The 19,215-nt window shown below is 44.0% G+C and overlaps 1 protein-coding gene across 2 annotated transcripts in view; it reads left to right on the top strand.

Annotated features, from left to right (window-relative positions):
- Window positions 1-19,215, top strand: part of GSK3B (glycogen synthase kinase 3 beta) — a 121,906-nt gene that overhangs the window by 31,281 nt on the left and 71,410 nt on the right. For both annotated transcript variants that reach the window (XM_060236807.1, XM_060236806.1), the window contains exon 2: window positions 13,910-14,103. In XM_060236807.1, coding sequence (XP_060092790.1) covers window positions 13,910-14,103 — 194 coding nt within the window. The remainder of the gene's footprint in view (window positions 1-13,909; window positions 14,104-19,215) is intronic.

Below are 19,215 nucleotides of genomic sequence, written 5' to 3'. Positions count from 1 at the left end.
GTAAGAGCCCTCTCAGCCCCACCCACCTCACAGGGTGTCTGTTGTTGGGGGAGAAGATATAGGAGATTGTAAGCCTCTCTGATTCAGAGAGAAGGGCGAGCTATAAATCAGCAATTTTTCTTCTTCTTTAACTAGGATAGGCTACCATTACTTTGAGTTACAAGTAGTTTGAAGTTTAGTATTATCGTAGCTCTCACGCTTGTGACTTCTTCCCATTGTCCTTTGTTCTCATTCTTGTAACTTCTCATTGTTCCCTGCCATGTGGCCAAGATGGAGTCCCTAGTTAAAGACTTAGTCCTCCATGGATTATGCCCCCAGGTCAGAAGCTGTAAAATGACAGCTGCTCTTTCTTTGGGCAGAGAATTTATAATCTCTGCATGGAGAGTCTATCAACCCCCCAGCATAGTTCTTATCTTTCTCCCTTGAAGATTTTTTTAAGCTGTTTGTACCTTGCTCTCTGTCCCTTGAAGTTTGGCTTTCCAGCTTGTTGTTAGTTGGTATAACCAGAGTTTGTTTGTTTTTTTAGCAGGAACATAGTTCCAGCTGGCTTGGCATCAAGGGATGTGGCCTGATATGCAGATGAGTTCCTGCTGGGCTTTTTCCTTTAAAAAATGGTTCTGCTTCAGCATTTGTAAGCAATAATAATGTGTCTGGGGGTTTTGGCCTCCTCCTTTCCACCAACTGAGTTTGCAGTTGGGTTCTAACTAGGGATGGGGACGAACTGGCCGATGAACTCAAGTTCATCATGAATTTTGGCCAGTTCATGGTTTACAAAGCAGCGCTCGCGAACTGAAGAACCTTCACAAACTTTTCCAGATTTTGAAGCAGTTTGTGGCAGTTCATAAAGAGTAGAAAGCAGGGGTTTAAACATTAAATGGCTCATGAACCCAAACGAACTGGGTCAGTTTGCACAGCAGCCTTCTGGTTCATGCGGAACCATGAACCACAAATTGAACCGCAAAAAATACAGTTCATGCCCGTCCCTACTTCTTATACGTAGACAAGAGTGTGCTCCCAATGGCTGATTTGTTGACATGAATTCTAGGGTGGAGGGTGTTTCTCCACACTTCTCTTGGATTATCTTTTAGTTTAAAAACTTTTTTCCTGTTGGAAGTCATATATATTGAGTACATTTCTCCTGTGGTACCATGAGGGCATTCTTTGGGCGATAACTGTTTCCAGAATTGGATAGGCAGGGGCATGCTTGAGACTGTAGGGAGAGGGAGGGGCTTTCACCCATTGTGCTTCTCCTTTAGTGAACAAAGGATGTTTTAAGGGAATTTGATAAGCATATAGAGCAGAGGTCCATCAGTGGCTATTAGCCACAGGGTATAGATGGAACTCTCTGTCTGGGGCAAGTGATGCTCTGTATTCTTGGGGTGGGGCACTGTGGGAGGGCTTCTAGTGTCCTGGCCCCGCTGGTGGACCTCCTGATGGCACTTGGTTTTTTTGGCCACTGTGTGACACGGAGTGCTGGACTGGATGGGCCATTGGCCTGATCCAACATGGCTTCTCTTATGTTCTTATATTAAGGGTCAATACGGTTTCTTATTTTGCCATTCCTCTGGGGAACAGCAATCCCTATTGTTGTTCTTGGTGTCACTATATGGCCAGGGGTGCAATCCTCCTGCCATTCATAAGAGCTCAGGTAGATAACTTTTGGTATTTGCATCTCTTTGCATTCAAAAGATAAGATCATATAAATTATGCCGGGGAGAAGTCATATCTTACACAAATGTCCCTAGGAGGTTCTTGATTGGTTCTAGCAGAGCAACTGCAGGCTTGGTTGGAAGATTCAGTCAGGTTGATCCTGCCCACATGCCCGAGAATGACTGTATGTCACTGGAAAGAGGGGAGGAGGAATATAAGACTTGTAATAACTTATTCAGCACTCATCATGTGCCTACTTTCACTGTGCAGGCCCACACTGTGGCCTAAATGAGGTTGACATTTGCTTTTAAAGTTGATGGTCACATGCCCTGCAGATTGCTGCAGCGAATGTAAATTGCTCAAGTCTTTGGAAGGAGGCAGTACATTATCTCCTGCCTCATCTGGCACAATGCTTCCTCATGCTGTTGTGGCAGTGGATCTGGCTGGAGAGGTGATACCGCTCGATGCCGAACAACCGGGTCAGGAGCAGTGGGTTGCTTTTGTTCGGAGAAGACCCATGGTGGCTGCAAAGGGAACTTTGCAAATGAGGTTCCATTAGAGCTGCCAGCTCTGGGTTGGGAAGTACATGGAGATTTTGGGTGTGGAGCCTAGAGAGGGTGAGGTTTGGTGGGGATATAATGCCACAGAGTCTAACCTCCAAAGCAGCCATTTTCTCTGGGAGAATTGATCTTGGTTGTCTGGAAATCAATTGTAATTGCGGGAGATCTCCAGGTGCCATCTGGAGGCCGGAAGAAGATAAATCCTCCAACATTTGCGTCACTTTATGCATTGCCGATATAGACGAAGTAAAGGCTGTTGTTAAGGCTGACCGTCTTGTCTCCTGTAATCATGGGCAAAAAGGTGGTAAGGGGTAATAGAAAAAAATATTGCTACATGAGCTCTTCGATTTACTTTTATAACTGAAAGGAAAGCCACAGAGCAGGAAACAAGACAATAAATGTCCTTTGTTCAGGTAACACTTGAAAGTACTTCGCATGTTGTGATTGATAGCTAAGCATTTGTGGTGATGCTAGGGAAGGCCTTTGGCAGTAGCATTTTTGGTGACCCGGCTGACAGTTTTGGGAAATCTGTTCTTTGCAGCGAGCATCATTTTGACGGGACTGCTCTTGCACGCGGCAGATGCGGATCGGAATACACCAAAGAAAGGGCAGAACGTAAATAATGGAAATAATTGCCACGTTAGAGACTCGCTGAAGACGGTGCAGTTTTGTTTCCAGGTAACTGGACAGATTTTTTTTCCTTTGCTCTCCCGGGCAATAAAGGAAGGCTATTCCAGGCACCTGCAAACAAGATTGTGATCATGTCCAGAGGGTTCGGAGAGGACAAAATGAAATCTTGCAGTTCCACCGTAGGCACAAGTATATTGGTAGCCAATCATGAGGGGCAGGCTGATCTGAGAACTGTACTATGCTGTTATGCGTGCTTATTATGCCTCTGCGGTTGTGTGGGCATGGTTGCTCTTTTAGCAGAATAATTTGGGCTTATTTTAGCAGGATGACGTGGAAAAGGTTCCAGAGGGGAGGTAGCCGTGTTGGTCTGTGGCGACAAAAAGAAGGGTTTAGCGGTGGCCGAATGGCTCCTGCTTATTTTAGTTAAGAAAACTACTGATGAAATCAGGGACATGGGTGAAGCCTAAGTCTATCCTTTGTGTGCACCACCTGTGACAAGTTGCTGAGTTTCACAGAACATCTAACTTGCACAGTCCCATATCGTGCTACAGTCTCCCACATTGCTAGGCATAGCAGAAAAAAACAGCTTGGGATGCATTTTTGCTCACTTCTTGGTCTTAAAAATATAGGAAAAGCTGATCTTTATCAAGAAAGCTGCAAGTCAGCAGAGAAGTTTCTAAGATGTACGATCGTCCTAATGGAGGCAGCGGTGATAAAAGCAGTGCTTTTGTTTGGCAAAACGTCGGTCACCTGAAGCATTTCTTCTTCTCCAAGGCAAAGAGCCAGTTGTGGGGAGGGACGGTGGCTCAGTGGTAGAGCATTTGCTTGGAAAGCAGAAGGTCCCAGGTTCAATCCCTGGCATCTCCAAAAAAGGATCCAGGCAAATAGGTGTGAAAAACGTCAGCTTGAGACCCTGGAGAGCTGCTGCCAGTCTGAGAAGACAAGCCTGACTTTGATGGACCAAAGGTCTGATTCAGTACAAGGCAGCTTCATATGTTCATTTCCTCCTACAAGCCATGGCACTGAAGTTTTATATAAAGAGAGTTCATTACCGTTTAGTTGTATGGTGGCTGACGAGACCTTAACATCTACAGAGAGAACGGATTAGACAAAATGTGATGGGAAACTTGTTCTGAATCTCATGTAACTATCTCCAGTGCCTGACATTTGGGCAAATGGATCACAAGTGGATGCTCTACTGCACTGATCTCCAGTGTGGTGCTTGTGGGTGCCGTAGTGCCCACCGGTAGGTTTCCTGGTACCTGTTTGCTTCTTCTCCAAGGCCAAGAGCCAGTTGTGGTTTTCCTCCACTTCATGCGGATTAGGTAGCACTTCAGAAGAACCCAGGAGGGTTCTGCAGGGAGGAGTTCCCACTGCCTACCTTGTAGGAGAACGCTCAGCTTGGAACGTCCTGGTATTTTGTTGTTGACCCTAGCCCCCAGTGGCAGCCATCTTGTGCCCGTTCTCAAAGTTCCAAAAATGCCCACAGACTCAACAGGGGGACTCCTGCTCCACTGGATGCAGATCAAAGTGCCAGAATTGTAAACAAGAGAAACTGCTGTGCGGCGTAATATGCAAACGTAGAATTAATGAATTCATAACATTATCACTTCTGACAGAATGATGTCAACTTAAGCTTCTGTAGTGGAAATGCTGGAAGTGTGAAGCAAATCTCAAGACGCGACCTGTTGCTGTTGCTTAAAAATTGGATAATCGGCACAGGAGTGTTTTATTCCATTCCTGTGAGCAACAGATGTTGCAGAAGTAATTGTTCAGTATGAATAACCATTTCATGTGCTTTTTTTTTTAAAAAAAATCACAGAATGGGAATTACAACATTGACCTCAGGAAACAGCTTTTGTTTTTTGTAATAGACACATTCAAAAGAAGCAGAAGCGTGGGATTACCAATTTTTCACCCTGGTGTTAATAATAATAATAATAATAATAATAATAATAAATTTTATTTGTACCCCGCCCTCCCCCGCCGAAGCAGGCTCAGGGCGGCTAACAACACAGTGACCAATGGTACATTAATAAATACATTAATGTTGTTCTTTAAGATTTGTTAGTCATTGCCTCCTCCTATAATGAAAGTGACCACTTAAGTTTAGTGAATAGCATTTTGAGTTCAGTTTATTCAGGTTGGGCAGAAAGAAAGAAAGGGACTACCAGCTTTTCACCACATGTTTGTTAACATTTTTTTAAAAAAAGAGCCTCCAAAAGCTTCGCGAGTAAGAAAGGCCTTGTAGAAGCTGAGCTCGTTCTTCCTCCATAGGGCTTGTTCTTCAATAAGTTTAATGACTCTTACTACTCTCAGCAGCTTATCTGAAATGTATGCTATGATAACTGGCTTATAATTTCCTGACTACCCCTTTTTTAAAGTGGCATTATGTCTGCAACTTTCCATTATTTGATAAAGAGCAATATTGTTGTGACAAAGAAGGGTGATCTAACAGCCTGTTCTCCCTCATCTCGTGATTCCCACCATCCTATCAGGGAGGCAGGAACTAATTTTTCCTCTTCCCGTGACATGGCTTGTATGGCCCCTTCCAACTCTGTGATTCTGTGAATCTCGCTAGCTGACTGAGGCTGCTCAGAAACAAATTACTTTGGGGGGAAGAAACACAGGGAAACCACATGGGAGGGTGATCATCCCAGAGGAAGAGCTGGTGGACCAGACATGGAAACCAGTCTCCTGCTGGGAGAATTAGATTGGGACAAATCTCTTTGGGACAGATCTCTTTCCCTCTTTGGGACAAATCTTATCCACTCAGCCAGCTTCCTTCACCCCTCAGACGCTGACAGGGAGGATAGGAAGAAGGGGGATTTTTATCAGATGAAGAAATGGAAGTAGTCAATGTGCCCAAGCGGTCAGTTTGTCTTTCTAAACCCAAGGATTATTAATATTTACTTAGCAAGTACCTGGCAGCCTTAGAGCTTCAAGAGTCACCTGAAAAGGACAATTCCTCCCCCCAAACGGGGGCACCAAGACCAAAGAATTTTTTCCAAGACGTAATACCACAGAGAAGGTTTTTCTCTTCCCTTAAGTTCTACAAGAGACAGCTCAGAAATGAATTAGCTAAACCTATGGCTAATTGATATTTTCCTAATTTTGTTAAAAAGCTGTATGCGTTGCCATCGTTTGCTTCTGAGATTTTACAGGTTCCTCTAGTCCTACAGTCATACACCTTTTTATCAGAAGACACCTACAGTCAGAGACACCTTAGACAAGAGAGCGGAAATGACACTAAAGAAGGCTCATGAGGCCACGACCACGTCTGTTAAGGCATCTGCCACAGCATCCACTATCTCCAGAGCAGCCATAGAGAGTATGGATGAGGAAGCTGGTCCACTTGATTCCAGAAAATAGCCATAGACTTCTAGAAGAGGCCAACAGAGTCTTAGAAGCCAGGTAGTCCACAAAAGACGCCACCGTAGATGCCCTAACCTTTTCCTCAAGAGCCATGGCTTCGGCTACACCTGCCAGGAGAGTCCTGTGGTTATCAATATGGCAGGCAGACCTCCGTTCCAAGAAGACCATCTCCGCCTTTTTCTTTCAGGGTCACAAACTTTTCATTGAGGCTCCCTGGAAAAAATCCTGATTGAGACCAGGGACAAAAAGAAAGCTATGCTTAAAATACTTCACGGTTCTGACAGGCGAGCCTTGAATACTCAGCCCTTTTGTTTGCGGCGTACTCTGCCCAGATTTAAATAAGAATATAAAGGTTAGGGCATCACTTTTAAGACCAACAAAGTTTTATTCAGATTGTAAGCTTCCGTGTGCTCGCTTAGAGCACACGAAAGCTTACGTTCTGAATAAAACGTTGTTGGTCTTAAAAGTGCAACTTGACTCCTACGTTGTTCTTCTGCTTCAGACCAACACGGCTGCCCACTTGGATCTATAAAAATAACAAATTGAGGAACCTCCAGACAAACGTTCAGAAGAGGACCTCCCCTCCACACACACCAGTTTCACCAAACAGTCATCAAAATGAAGTTGCAGGACTGACTCAAAAAGCGCTCCGGTGAGGGGGAATGGCTACTTCAATTTCAAGACATGTTGACTCGCACCGATGCCTGGTTGGCAGAAGTAGATCCTTGAAGGGCTACTCTTTAGAATTTGCCAGAAACCTATTAGAACAATACATCTCCTCCCCTCTACATAGGAATTTACACCAGAGACTTGTAACCTTCAAAGCTGTACAGCATCTCCTGGATATTCAAGCAGTGGAACTGGTGCCCAATGCAGAAAACGGATGGGGAGTTTATTCAGTCTTGTTCACAGTTCCCCCCAAAAAACAGGGATTGGAGAGCCATGCTAGACCTCCAATTCCTAAACAAATTGATCGTACGCAGACACTTCTGGATAGAGACTCTCAGATCAATCACATAAGCATTGCAATTGGCAGAATTCCTCACATCAATAGGCCTTACAGAAGCCTATCTACATATTCTAGTACTTTCCGGACACTCAAGATTGCTGCAGCACAGACATTGTCTCTGGATTTTGATGCAGTAGTTCCGAGCAAGACGTGTCAGAAACTTAAATAAACAGAATATTGCAGGGGTGCTAATCTTTTAAGCAATATTTTTCAGTTTACAAAAATCTTTTGATTTTGTGTCCTTTATAAAGTTTGTATCTCTGCTACCTGGCTTTACATTTTATGACACACATGGCCTGGCCCGACAAGATCTCATTTATGTCAGATCTGTCCCTCATAAGAAATGAGTTCCAACGCCTCTGATCTAGATCTCTCCAGCATGGGACTGTGTGGACCAAAAGGCCAAAATGACTGAAGACTTTCTCCTGAGCAGAAACAGCGTTCCTCTTCTGTGTCTTTACCTGAATTAAACTTCCACACTTACTTCCAAGAAGACACCACTGGCTTAGCCCTTTATGGCCGAGGACCTGCCTACCTTAGGGACCGTCTCTCTCCGTATGTTCCCCAGAGAGCACTGAGATCTAGTTCACAAATCTTCTGAAAATCCCTGGGCCAAAGGAGGCCAAGCTAAAAACAACAAGGGAGCAGGCCTTTTCGATAATGTCACCCCAATGGTGGAATCAGCTGCCAGAGGAGGTGCGGGCCCTACGGGATCTTAACCAGTTCCGTAGGGCTTGTAAAACCGCCCTCTTCCAACTTGCCTTCTAAGGTGGAACCTTGGCAATGACATCAAGCCATCTTTATATATGTACTGAAATTGTAGCACCATTAATTTACACCCGTTTTAAATTATTTATTTAACTTAAATTTATGAATTGTATTTTAACTGTATTATTTTGATTTTATTGTTATATCATGGCATATGTACCATGTCTTGTAAGCCGCCCTGAGCCTGCCTAGGCGAGGAGGGCGGGGTATAAATTTTTTAAAAAATTATTTATTTTTTATGGTTTTATATGGTTTTTATTGTACATTGTATTTACGTGTTGTGAGCCGCCCTGAGCCTGCTTTATAAATAAAAAGTATTATTATTATTATTATTATTATTATTATTTATTTAGCCGACTGAAAATCCTCAATGAGACAGCCAAGTTGTGTGCCTAACTGTGATATCAGGAGTCTGATTTTTGAGAATACTTTTGGAGCTGTGGTCAGCCTGAAAGGAAGTGCTCGGAACTGAAGGTGAATGCTTCCTACACAGAACCTCAAGAAGTCCTGCAATATTTTGTTTATTTAAGTTTCTGATAACTGACACCTGAACTACTGCATCAAAATCTGGAGACAATGTGCTGTAGCAATCTTGAGTAGGCTGTTCAAGTGATGTTCAGGTGTGTGTCTGTAAGTCGCAAGCCTACTTTTTATTGACATTCATTACAGAAATCTTATGGTCAGTGCTTTGAGCCTGAGACCGAGAGGAAAATATGAAATGGCTGGGTATTGTGAGTTTTTGTACATAAGTTGCTTCATGTGCTGGTTAGCCAATGGAGAAAATGGAAGAAGAAGATGATATTGGATTTATATCCCGCTCTCCACTCCGAAAAGTCTCAGAGCGGCTCACAATCTCCTTTGAGAATTCACAGCAAAGCTGGGGACATTCAGCATTTCTGTTTCATAATCTGCTCCATCCAAGCATTCAGTTTCAAACTGAAGAACAACGATATAAAGCACTGTACTGTAATAACTGTCTTGAAAACCAAGATATTGAGGTGAAGATTAGTTTGTATATTTGCTTTTATCACTTCCGCATAGTCTTTTAATTGAAATGTTCCCAGGGTGCCTTGTTTTATTATATGCAATTAAAAACATCTCACACATAATTATAAACGTTTTAATTAAACAATTAAAAACAAAGCAACAATAAAACACGCAGACAACTTCCAGCGAAATCCCAAATGCCTGATGGAGGTTTAAAATATATTTCTCCAAAATTTGGAGGAATGTAAGTGGCCCTGGTGAGCGTTTCCACAGCTTCAGAGCCACGGGTGTAGGACACAGTTCTCTTTTTTGGGTGTTCTTCCTGCTCAGCTCTTCATTTTGTTTAGGAGACTGGCAAAATGTACTGTGAGCTCTAATTGAAAGACTGAGAAATCACATTGAAGTTCCAGCTGTCTGTCTCAGAAGCTAAGCTGGGTCAGCCCTGGTTAGTACGTGGATGGGAGACCATCAAGGAAGGGTGCAACCAAAAAAGGAGAGGAAAACACAACCCTGCACAAGAAGGGTGACCAAAGCGTTTGGAACAATGACAGAGATTAAAATGTTACTATGAACGTAGTACAAATGTACAAAACACCAGTATTTAATTTAACGATGCATATAGAAATGCTAAAATATGATTAGCAGCAGCAATAAGTATCTAATCCCAGTATCAAGAAAAATATCAATTTACAAAAATACAGGGTTTAAAAGTACATATGGTCTACATATGCAAGAACCAGTACTGTACATACTTCATCACAAGGCCTTCCTCACTGGTAGTCTTTAAGCAGTGGCTGGACGAGCACTGTAGGCCAGGGGTGTCAAACTCATTTGTTATGAGGGCCGCATCTGACATAAATGGGATTTTGTGAGCAGGCACGAAGGGTTCTGGCGCCCCAGGCCAGCCCGTGGTCTTCTAGCATGTGTGGCCCAATGACATCACCAGATGTCATTGGGCCATGTGTATCGCGTGAACTCTCAGTCCCTTGGCCAGCCAGCTGCACCCTCCGCCCCCACTGCAGGTCAGGTGCGCTTGGGCTGGGTGGCTTGGCTGAAGCGTGGGCCTGGCTTGTTCCTCCAAGGCCCTGCTGCCTGAGCTCTCCATCAAGGGACAGGCCGAGCCACACGTTCGGGTCGACATGAGCGGGGATGGGGAGGGGATGTGCGATTGAGCAAACCTGACAGATCAAGCTGTGATGCAGAAGGAAGAGAGAGAGAGGGAGAAGGAAGCAGATTTGCGTGTGGGCCTGATAGGAGCCCTCCAGGGACCTGATCCAGTCCCCGGACTGCACGATTGACACTCCTGCCCTAAATGTTAAAAAAAGAAATAGAAGAGCTATCTCACAAGAAACTGAAAAAGAAATTGTTTTGTGTTCTTTGCAGAGTAGGCCCACTTCCTTGATCCGCTAGGAAAGGAATCTCAAAGACAGCTTGTGGTTGCACCACAGAACATCAAAAGGCATAACTAAATCTGATTATCCAGGCATTAAAAACTATGACAAAGAAGTCTGCATCACTAGGAAATGGGTACGGCCAAGAAAAGCTGTTTTAAATGATGAAGCGTGAACTTAGCTGATGTCGAGAAGTGCCTTACTGTCATTGTTCCTTGCTTGCAGTACTACAAGGAGACTTCTGTTGTTTCTCCTACCTGTCAGACAGGTTGCGTAGAGTTTGGGGGAACAGCCTAGGAATTAGTTCACTGTGCCACGGCAACGGTTTCTTGTACCGTAAGAGGGACTGCAGCAGCACTTTTCCCTGCTGTTTCCCAGGCACTGTTGGGCTGAATGTAACGTCGGGTCCCAAAATCAGAAACAGCTGAGACAGGTAATACCAAGAGTGAACAGAGCTCGCTTAGGCCTGGTCTACACGTGCATCAGAATGAGGTGATCGCAAGATGGTAGAATAGACTTCAGGGGAAGGATGATGGTTCAGAAATGCCCCTTCGTGAACTGTTCCCTGAAAGAAGAAAAGCGGAACCTCTTCCTCTAATGTGCTTTTAAAAAAAAAAAATCACAGATTTTTTTTTTTTACCTGGGGGAACATCAAAACGAGATTTCTCCCTCTTGCAGTCTGAAGTTGTACACCTGTTTGGCCAATGGCGCTGTCACCTTCACAGTTAGACCAGCCCTAAGGTCAAAAACAAGAAGTGTATTTGGAATAGGCTGACTTTTTAAAGCTTCGGTTTTCCTAAGCCTTCGTGTTTTGCTTCTTGCAGGTTTTATTGTTAGCGAAGTACGTTGTTCGAGAGCCCGCATATTCCAACTTTTGTTTTGCCGTCTCTTCACAGACTACAAGTTGCCGCGAGAGGCATTCAGAAGAGCCTTTGCCCGCCTCTGTGTAGTGATCCTGGTATTCCTTGGGGTCTGGGGGTGGGGGGTAACCAAAGTGGTTGAAAAAAGAGATTAAAATATAGCTATTAACTCCTCCTTAATTTTTAAATTTAATTTACTTTACTTTTTGGATTTATATTCTGCCCTATCCCACAAGTGGGCACAGGGCGGCTTACAACAGTGAAATCAAACAGAATTAAAATAATATCATAAAAGCAAGCATTACAAAATCAGGAGCAGCACAATAAACAATCTTACAGACATAGGTGGCAAAACTACCCATCTTATGCATCTTAACTGATTGGTCCTTCTTGGCAGCTTCCTCCTCATCTTTTATATCAGGGGTGGCCAACGGTAGCTCTCCAGCTGTTTTTTGCCTACAACTCCCATCAGTCCCAGCCAGCATGGCCAATGGCTGGGGCTGATGGGAGTTGTAGGCAAAATACAGCTGGAGAGCTACCGTTGGCCACCCCTGTTCTATATGTAACAGCTGGTGACTTCTCTTTCAATGTATCTGAAGAAGTATGAGTGCGCATGAAAGCTTATACCCAGAATAAAACTTTGTTGGTCTTAAAGGTGCCACTGAACTCAAACTTCGGGGATATGTACATCATGCTCTGAGATCTTTTCCCCCTGCTGTGGCAATCATCCTTAAAAGTCCATTCTCTCCAGGCCCGGCACTAGGGGTTCTAGTGCCCCAGGCCAAAACCTGCATCCCACACCCCAAGGGGTTTATTCGTGTGTGCGGCCCGATGACGTCTCCGGAAGTGATGTCATCGGGGCACGAGCACTTGGCCCACCCCTGTGCTCGGTCCTCTCCCGCTTCAAAGGAAAGACCTCTTCCCAGCTCCCTCTGAAGCGGGAGAGGGCTGGACACGGAGCAGGTCAGGAAGACAGCAGGCGCGCTCAGAGCTGGGCTCTGAGTGCGCTCGCTGCCACGCCCCTGTGACTTTGAGTCGGGGTGTGTGGTAGTGAGCATGCTCAGAGCCCGACTCTGAGCGTGCCCGCTATCTTCCTGACCTCACCGAGGCTTGGAAGACCTCTGCAAGGTCAGGAAGTTAGCAGGCACAGCGGGTGAGGAGAGGGGGTGCCTCATGGTGCCTGTATGCCAGGTGGCGCCCCTAGGCGGCTGCCTACCTGGCCTACTCCCACGCACCGGCCCTGGTCCTCTCCTCAAGGGCTCTCAACCAATCCTTGTGATTTAGGCCACATGGAAATCGAAGTGATAATCAGCCAAGCAGAGCCCATAGAACAACACTGCATGGGTGGGGCGGAGTCGGGAGTGAATCGTTTTTTTCTCTTTTGGGAATGGGATTTTGCAGCTCTGGAAAGGAGAGTTAATTTAGCAGGGCTTTTATTTTGCTTTATTTTGTTTTGTTTTGTTTTGTTAGGGCTTGGGGTTGGCTTAGGGAAGAAAGCTTGTTTTAGTGTGACAAATAAGTGTCCTGGTCAGGGCCCGTCGTTCCTAACTGAGGTGTGCAGGTTCTGTGGAAAGGCGCTCTGTGAGAGAAAAGAGCAGCTTTGAACCTGCTGAGGTAACCTGGCCGGGGGAAGGAGAGCCTAACCTCCCTTTAGGGCTGTTTACTCTATTTGAAAGCCAGCTTTACTTTATCCAAGCTGTCGACACGGCATGTTTATCTTGTTAAATAATTTTATTTTCTGTTAAATAAACCTTCGTTCGTCTCCCTCTGTCTTTTGTTTGTCAAGTCGAAAATCTAAGAAGCAGGTGAATCAGTTTACCTCACAGAAATACAGCAGCTCAGCAGGGTTGTAAATAAGAGACCTTTAGCTTACATGCTACCAATTTTTATCTTAAAGCTTGTGTGCTCTTCCATACTTTGATTGTGGGTGGTTGGGGTTTAAAGAATCCATAGGAGACGTCGGAGTTGGGGCTGGGATATTCTTCAGTCCGGAAAAAGGTTGCCTCAGAGGCTTTCCCCTCCCCCCCCCCAATAGCTGCCCCACCATCCATTTTCTTTTCCCTTCTGACTGAAGCACAGCATCCCATTCCTCCTGGAAGCTCAATTCCCCATCAGGTCACTGGGGAAGAGGGCTTTCTGTTGTGATTTAGGAAGTAATAATAATTTCCTGCATAGCTGGGTAATTCCCTCCCAAATACGTTGCAACTCCCACCTTGTTAGCTTGAGCAAAACCCGTTTTGCTGCTCTGCAGTTTGCTGTTAAAAGGAAATCAATGATGTGGAAGTTTCCCCTTCCCTCGGTAGCACAATAGTGTGATGGCTGATTAGCTCAGGGGGTTCGCTTGCCTCTGAACCAAAGCCACCTAGCATTATACCGCTGATGCCCTGACTGCTGAGCTTTGAGTCTGTGTGAACAGGAAACTGCTCATCTAACCTTGAACTAGATGGGTGCCTGAGGGCATTCTGCCTCTCCTTCTTGCATGAAGGGGAAATTGGGTTGAGGAATGTGCGCCTCTGGACATGCTTCCCTGGTGCTAATTGAAACCATTTCCGGGGACTGTGAGCTCCCGAGTGGCTCCCCTCTGAGAAGAAATGACAGCGGTTTGTTCTTTCATGTCACTCCTCCTCTGTCATAAATTCATCTGTATTAACCGTCCTGCTTCATTTTTGATGTTTCTAGGAGATAAAGATGGCAGCAAAGTGACCACAGTGGTAGCAACTCCCGGACAAGGTCCAGACAGGCCTCAAGAAGTTAGTTACACGGACACCAAGGTGATTGGAAATGGATCTTTCGGTGTCGTATATCAAGCCAAACTCTGTGATTCGGGAGAGCTGGTCGCCATTAAGAAAGTTCTGCAGGACAAAAGATTTAAGGTGAGTGATCTTGTTAAATTTTGGGGAAGTCATGATATTGTTGGTAATTTATTTGTATGTTGGCTTCTGTTCCCTTGAGGCTAGTCGTCGTTGCTTTATTTTTCGCTGGATTTTATTTATTTGTATGCCATTAAAGGTTTGATTGATTTGATTTGATTATTTATAAAATCGTGTGAAAAATAAATCAATAATGACTAACGTCAAGAGGAGATAAATCAAAGAACAAATAAATTACCAAGAATAATCAAGTATATGGGTGTGCGTGTATGCGTGCTGTCTTCATTGATGTTCCATTGTGATTTGTATAAAACGAGTAGGAAGAAAGTCCTGATTTGAATGCAGAATACATGATAGTGAGTCACTAAGTGGGGGGAAAAAGTGTTACTTCTTTATCGTCAACACTGTGAGGAAGGAATTACCTTCATTCTGCTTTTCAAGAAATTTCAGAGAGAGACAGGGTTTGCATAAAGGCTTTAACCAAATGATCAATGTTTTAAATGCTTTTATTTTAAATTGCCAACGGAAGAGTGATTTAAATGAAGTTTCTCCTTTTTATGTTGGGTATCTCCTATGCCAAATTACTTGTACTGGTATTTGCCTTATATAACAATAAAAGCATGTTGATTTGCATCTAAGTACAGCCTTTATACTATGCAAGACTGCACGCTCTTTGTGTACATAATTTCTTAGGTGCTTAAGAATAGTTTTACTATTTAACAAACCATTCCCCTTTTCTCTAAAAGAAGCCTTTTAACATGATTTGTGTCGAGCTGCTTTAGAACTGTTACTTTTCCATTTATTTATAATCTCGCAACCTTCATTTCCCCTGCATATTGTGACTGAGGGCGGGTTTCAAATCAGCACGAACCCGGTGAACAAAAAGGTTAAAAACCAGAACATCAGCTCACATAGCTAATATCAGCCGTCTGATGTTTCATCCATCAACATAGTTCTTTGCTTCTCAATATTTGCCAAAGCCCTCTAAACAAGATGGTCTGAAGTAGTCTGCAACGTTGAGTCAAGGTGGGAGGGGGGCTCTTTTCATGTCTTCAAGCAGGCTGTTCCCAAGAAGCCGTGAGCTTGGGCTGTCCCCAGCCCAGTTGTTCCAAAATGGCGTTCCAGCTCGGTGACATTTCGCGAGGAGTCGAGTTGGGGGCAGGGCACAGGTTCAGGTTAAACACAGAGAGCGGCGACATATAAACTGTATTTTTAGTTCTAAATGTGGATTTTGCTCGTTTCACTCTGTACATCTGCAGTGTCGCTGAGGACAGTCGCTTAATTTCAGGCCAAGTGCTGCCAACTTTCCAGAAGCAACACTTGTTCAGAATGGTCTTTCTCCATGACATGGAAGTCGATGTTTCTCTGTTGGTATATAGAAAGAGCCGTTATTGAGCAGGTAGCAGTTAAACTAGGGATAAGTGAAAGGCTCAGCAGATTATTTTGAAGAGATACAGGGCAACCCCTCCTGAAGAGTAGGGTGTTAAATTAAATGGCGCGTATCTAACCATGCACTTCTGACTTAAAGGACTTTGGAAGAGAGGGCAGTGATTTCTGCTGGTTTTCCATTCCCACTGCAGACCACCACTTAACCTCCTATGCACCTGAGGGTCCATTGACCTATAGGGACAAAATATTAGGCCACACTAGGGTCAGTCCTGTGCTGCTGAAATCTCCAGTTTAGAGGGGGTCAGGTTGAGGGGGGCAGAAAAAATTCCTTAGAAGGAACTTGTTCCTTGCGTGATGATCCTCTCATAACAAGGTCTCAAGGGTTGGAGGGAGAGGGGGTTCTAGTAGTGGGAAATGGAATCATCAGAACTATACAGCCCAGGGTCGAGTGAACAAGGAGTCGGATAGCTCCTTCCCTTTTGCTTTTGTGTTGGGGGAGGTGTGAAAGGGGGTTAGCAAGGAAGTTCTGCTTCCCAGGAGGTGGTTGATTCCAGGTTTGATTCCTGATCGGACAAAATATTGACCGATGAAGTGTGCTTTTTAGCACGTGAAAGTTTACATTCTCAGGAAAACTTGGTTGGTCTTAAAGGTGCCTACTGGACTTCAGCTTTGTTTTAAAATAAGAGGTTTAATACGGATTAAAAAGCTAAAGGGAAATATGTCAGCAGTCATGACTGAGCAATATTGGTAAAGGGCACTTTATCTAGAATTATTTCAGTTTGTGGCACTCTTCTGTGTAGAGGACATATATTTGTTTATTAAAAAATTTGGCTTAGAGATCATCCTATGCTGAAAACAAGGCTCTGGGCAGGGAACAACAATTTCGAGAGACAGATTCAAACCAAGTTAAATAACAAGATAACAATTCCAAATAGTGTTAAAATAGAACAGTTTTGTCACTACCCCTTGGGTGGGGAAAGAAAAGCCAAGCAAGGTGGAAAACCATTGCTGTCCTCAACTGTAGGCCTGGAAACATCTCTTCCTTTCAGGCCCTGTGGAACTGCATTAGGCCCTGCAGGAAATTTTGTCAGGGCCAGAACCTAAAAAGCCCTAGCTATGGTGGAGGATAATCAGAGATTTTCTGGGTCAGGGATCATCAGTAGGTTTTGACTTCCATATATGTTTCCTTGAAAGCTCTTGATAAGAAGGTTGAAAAAGGGGACACAGACAGCAATAAGAATGGCCTTGAGTCACGTGTAGGGGATTTCTTCCGGAAGAAGATGATTGATGCGTGCCCTCCTTGTGGGTCGCTTGGCATTGTATTGCCGCAGGCTTCTGCTTTCATCATTTTTAAAAATCATTCCTTTACAGTTTTGGTCATTTTATTTGTTCAGTTTATTTCTCATCTCAAAGATTTCAGGTTTTCACGGCTGGTAACATCATTAGGGTTTGTAGAATCTTTCGGGCTCAAGTGCCGTGTTCTACTGGAGAAAGTTTTTCTTCCAGACGTTTCGTTCTCGGCTGTGGAGAACATCCTCAGTGGCGTTGCAGCCGAAGCAGGCGCTCTGACAGCAGCCAAGAAGGTCAGAGCGCCTGCTTCGGCTGCAACGCCACTGAGGATGTTCTCCGCAGCCGAGAACGAAACGTCTGGAAGAAAAACTTTCTCCAGTAGAACACGGCACTTGAGCCCGAAAGATTCTACAAACCCTAATATTTCTCATCTGTTCCTTGGAGTTGTTCCAAGGGATGTTAAAAACATGAAGCTAGCATGTTTGAGAGGCTGAACAATTGAAGCAGAACACCCGTTTCAATATTTGAACATATGAAGTTACCTTATACTGAATCAGACCCTGGGTCCATCAAAGTCAGTATTCTCAGACTCGCAGCGGCTCTCCAGGGTCTCCAGCTAAGTATGCAGTCTCCCTCCCTGCCCCCAACACATCTTGTGGGAGGATTGTGATTTTGAACTTTTGGAGCTTGAATTTGACGGGTTATTACTTGATTCATCGTAAGATGAATGGATTGGTAAAAAGCAGCGCAATTTAAATTGCCAAGATAAACCAGTTTTCTAAAAGAAAAAAAATTAACTTGAGGTTTTTCATTTTTACTGAACAGGTTTCTAAAGAGAAACACCTATTAGGCCATAGTCTTTTAAATCATAGCATACAACTAAATAGAACTATTATAAAGATTAGGAGGCTATAATTACAGGGACAATAGCGTAATGTGAATTCAAATGTCAAGCAGGGGTTACAACAGCACTGAAAAGCATTAAAAATAAGGCACCAAGGTTATGGTTTTGTCACTGGAAGACTTAAAATCTTTGCTGATACTTTAGTGAAACTAGTGATACTATAAATGAAATTCAGAAAAATGTAAAAATAACCCTGTAAGCTGGTCTAAAGGACAGATTGTTTTAATAGGAATACTGGGGGATGATAATAATCACTTATGATTCCATATTTTAAATATGATTATAATAATATAGCTACAGTGCAAGCTTTTAGATCAGAGCATAAGGAAGTACATTTCTTTAGACCGAACTGGGTTCACCCTAGCATGTAATTTAGGTCTCGCTGTATGTATTTATTTAATTATCCCATTTATATATCACACTCATAAAAAAAAATTCTGAGGCTGTTAAGGCTTTGTATATTAGAATCCTAATATATCCACAATATTCCTTTTTTAACAGAACTTATTGATAGAACGGAAACGCTTTTTTTCAGTATTTAGCAGCTTTTAATTTGGGTCACCTCTATGTATGAATGCTGTAAAACAATACTGTTGGTAAACAGTTGTATATCAGAGGTGTCTTTATAGTCAAAAAGATACTAAATGAAGTTGTCCTTTACCCCTTGCAACTTGAGTTGAAGCTATTTGCCATATATTAGGCGTTGCAATGGCAGGTATAGGGAGAAGTATTCCCTGAATCGGATCCTTGGTCCATCGAGGTCAGTAGCATCTGCTCTGACAGGCAGTGGCTTCCCAGATCCTTGGTGGAGGTCTTTCACGCCACCTACTACTTGATCCTTTTAAAGGAAGAAGACAAGGATTGAACCGGGACCTTCTGCATGCTAAGCAGATGCTCTACCACTTCTTCATCGATGATAGCATTGTTTTGTACTTGTGACCGTGGGGTGCATAGTCCATCGTGTGGGCTTAAAGGGATCTTGACCAGAGCTAAGGAGGCCATCTTCCGTTATGACCCACCTACCTTTGAATTGAGAACTTTCTCCTCAGGGTCAGGACAGAGAACTGCCTGTCTGACCCCTCCCTCTTGGAATTTCTCTGTTGGTAGTATGATAGAAGAAGAAGAAGAAGATATTGGATTTATATCCCGCCCTCCACTCCGAAGAGTCTCAGAGCGGCTCACAATCTCCTTTACCTTCCTCCCCCACAACAGACACCCTGTGAGGTGGGTGGGGCTGGAGAGGGCTCTCACAGCAGCTGCCCTTTCAAGGACAACCTCTGCCAGAGCTATGGCTGACCCAAGGCCATTCCAGCAGGTGCAAGTGGAGGAGTGGGGAATCAAACCCGGTTCTCCCAGATAAGAGTCCACACACTTAACCACTACACCAAACTGGCTCTCCATAGTGTTGGTAGCTTTATTGAATTGCAAGCCATGAGGAGATTTTTGTGTTGGTGGGTTGAAGCGGAAGAGCAGTGCCAGGGCCCGAAGAGACTTGAGGGGAAAGGAAGGGGGAAATGCCCCTCAAATCGCTG

This window comes from Heteronotia binoei, chromosome 4, assembly GCF_032191835.1.
Source record: "Heteronotia binoei isolate CCM8104 ecotype False Entrance Well chromosome 4, APGP_CSIRO_Hbin_v1, whole genome shotgun sequence".
Classification (NCBI taxonomy): Eukaryota; Metazoa; Chordata; class Lepidosauria; order Squamata; family Gekkonidae; genus Heteronotia; species Heteronotia binoei.
Note: the sequence above shows the minus strand (reverse complement) of the source record. Positions and strands in the feature narration are given on the sequence as shown.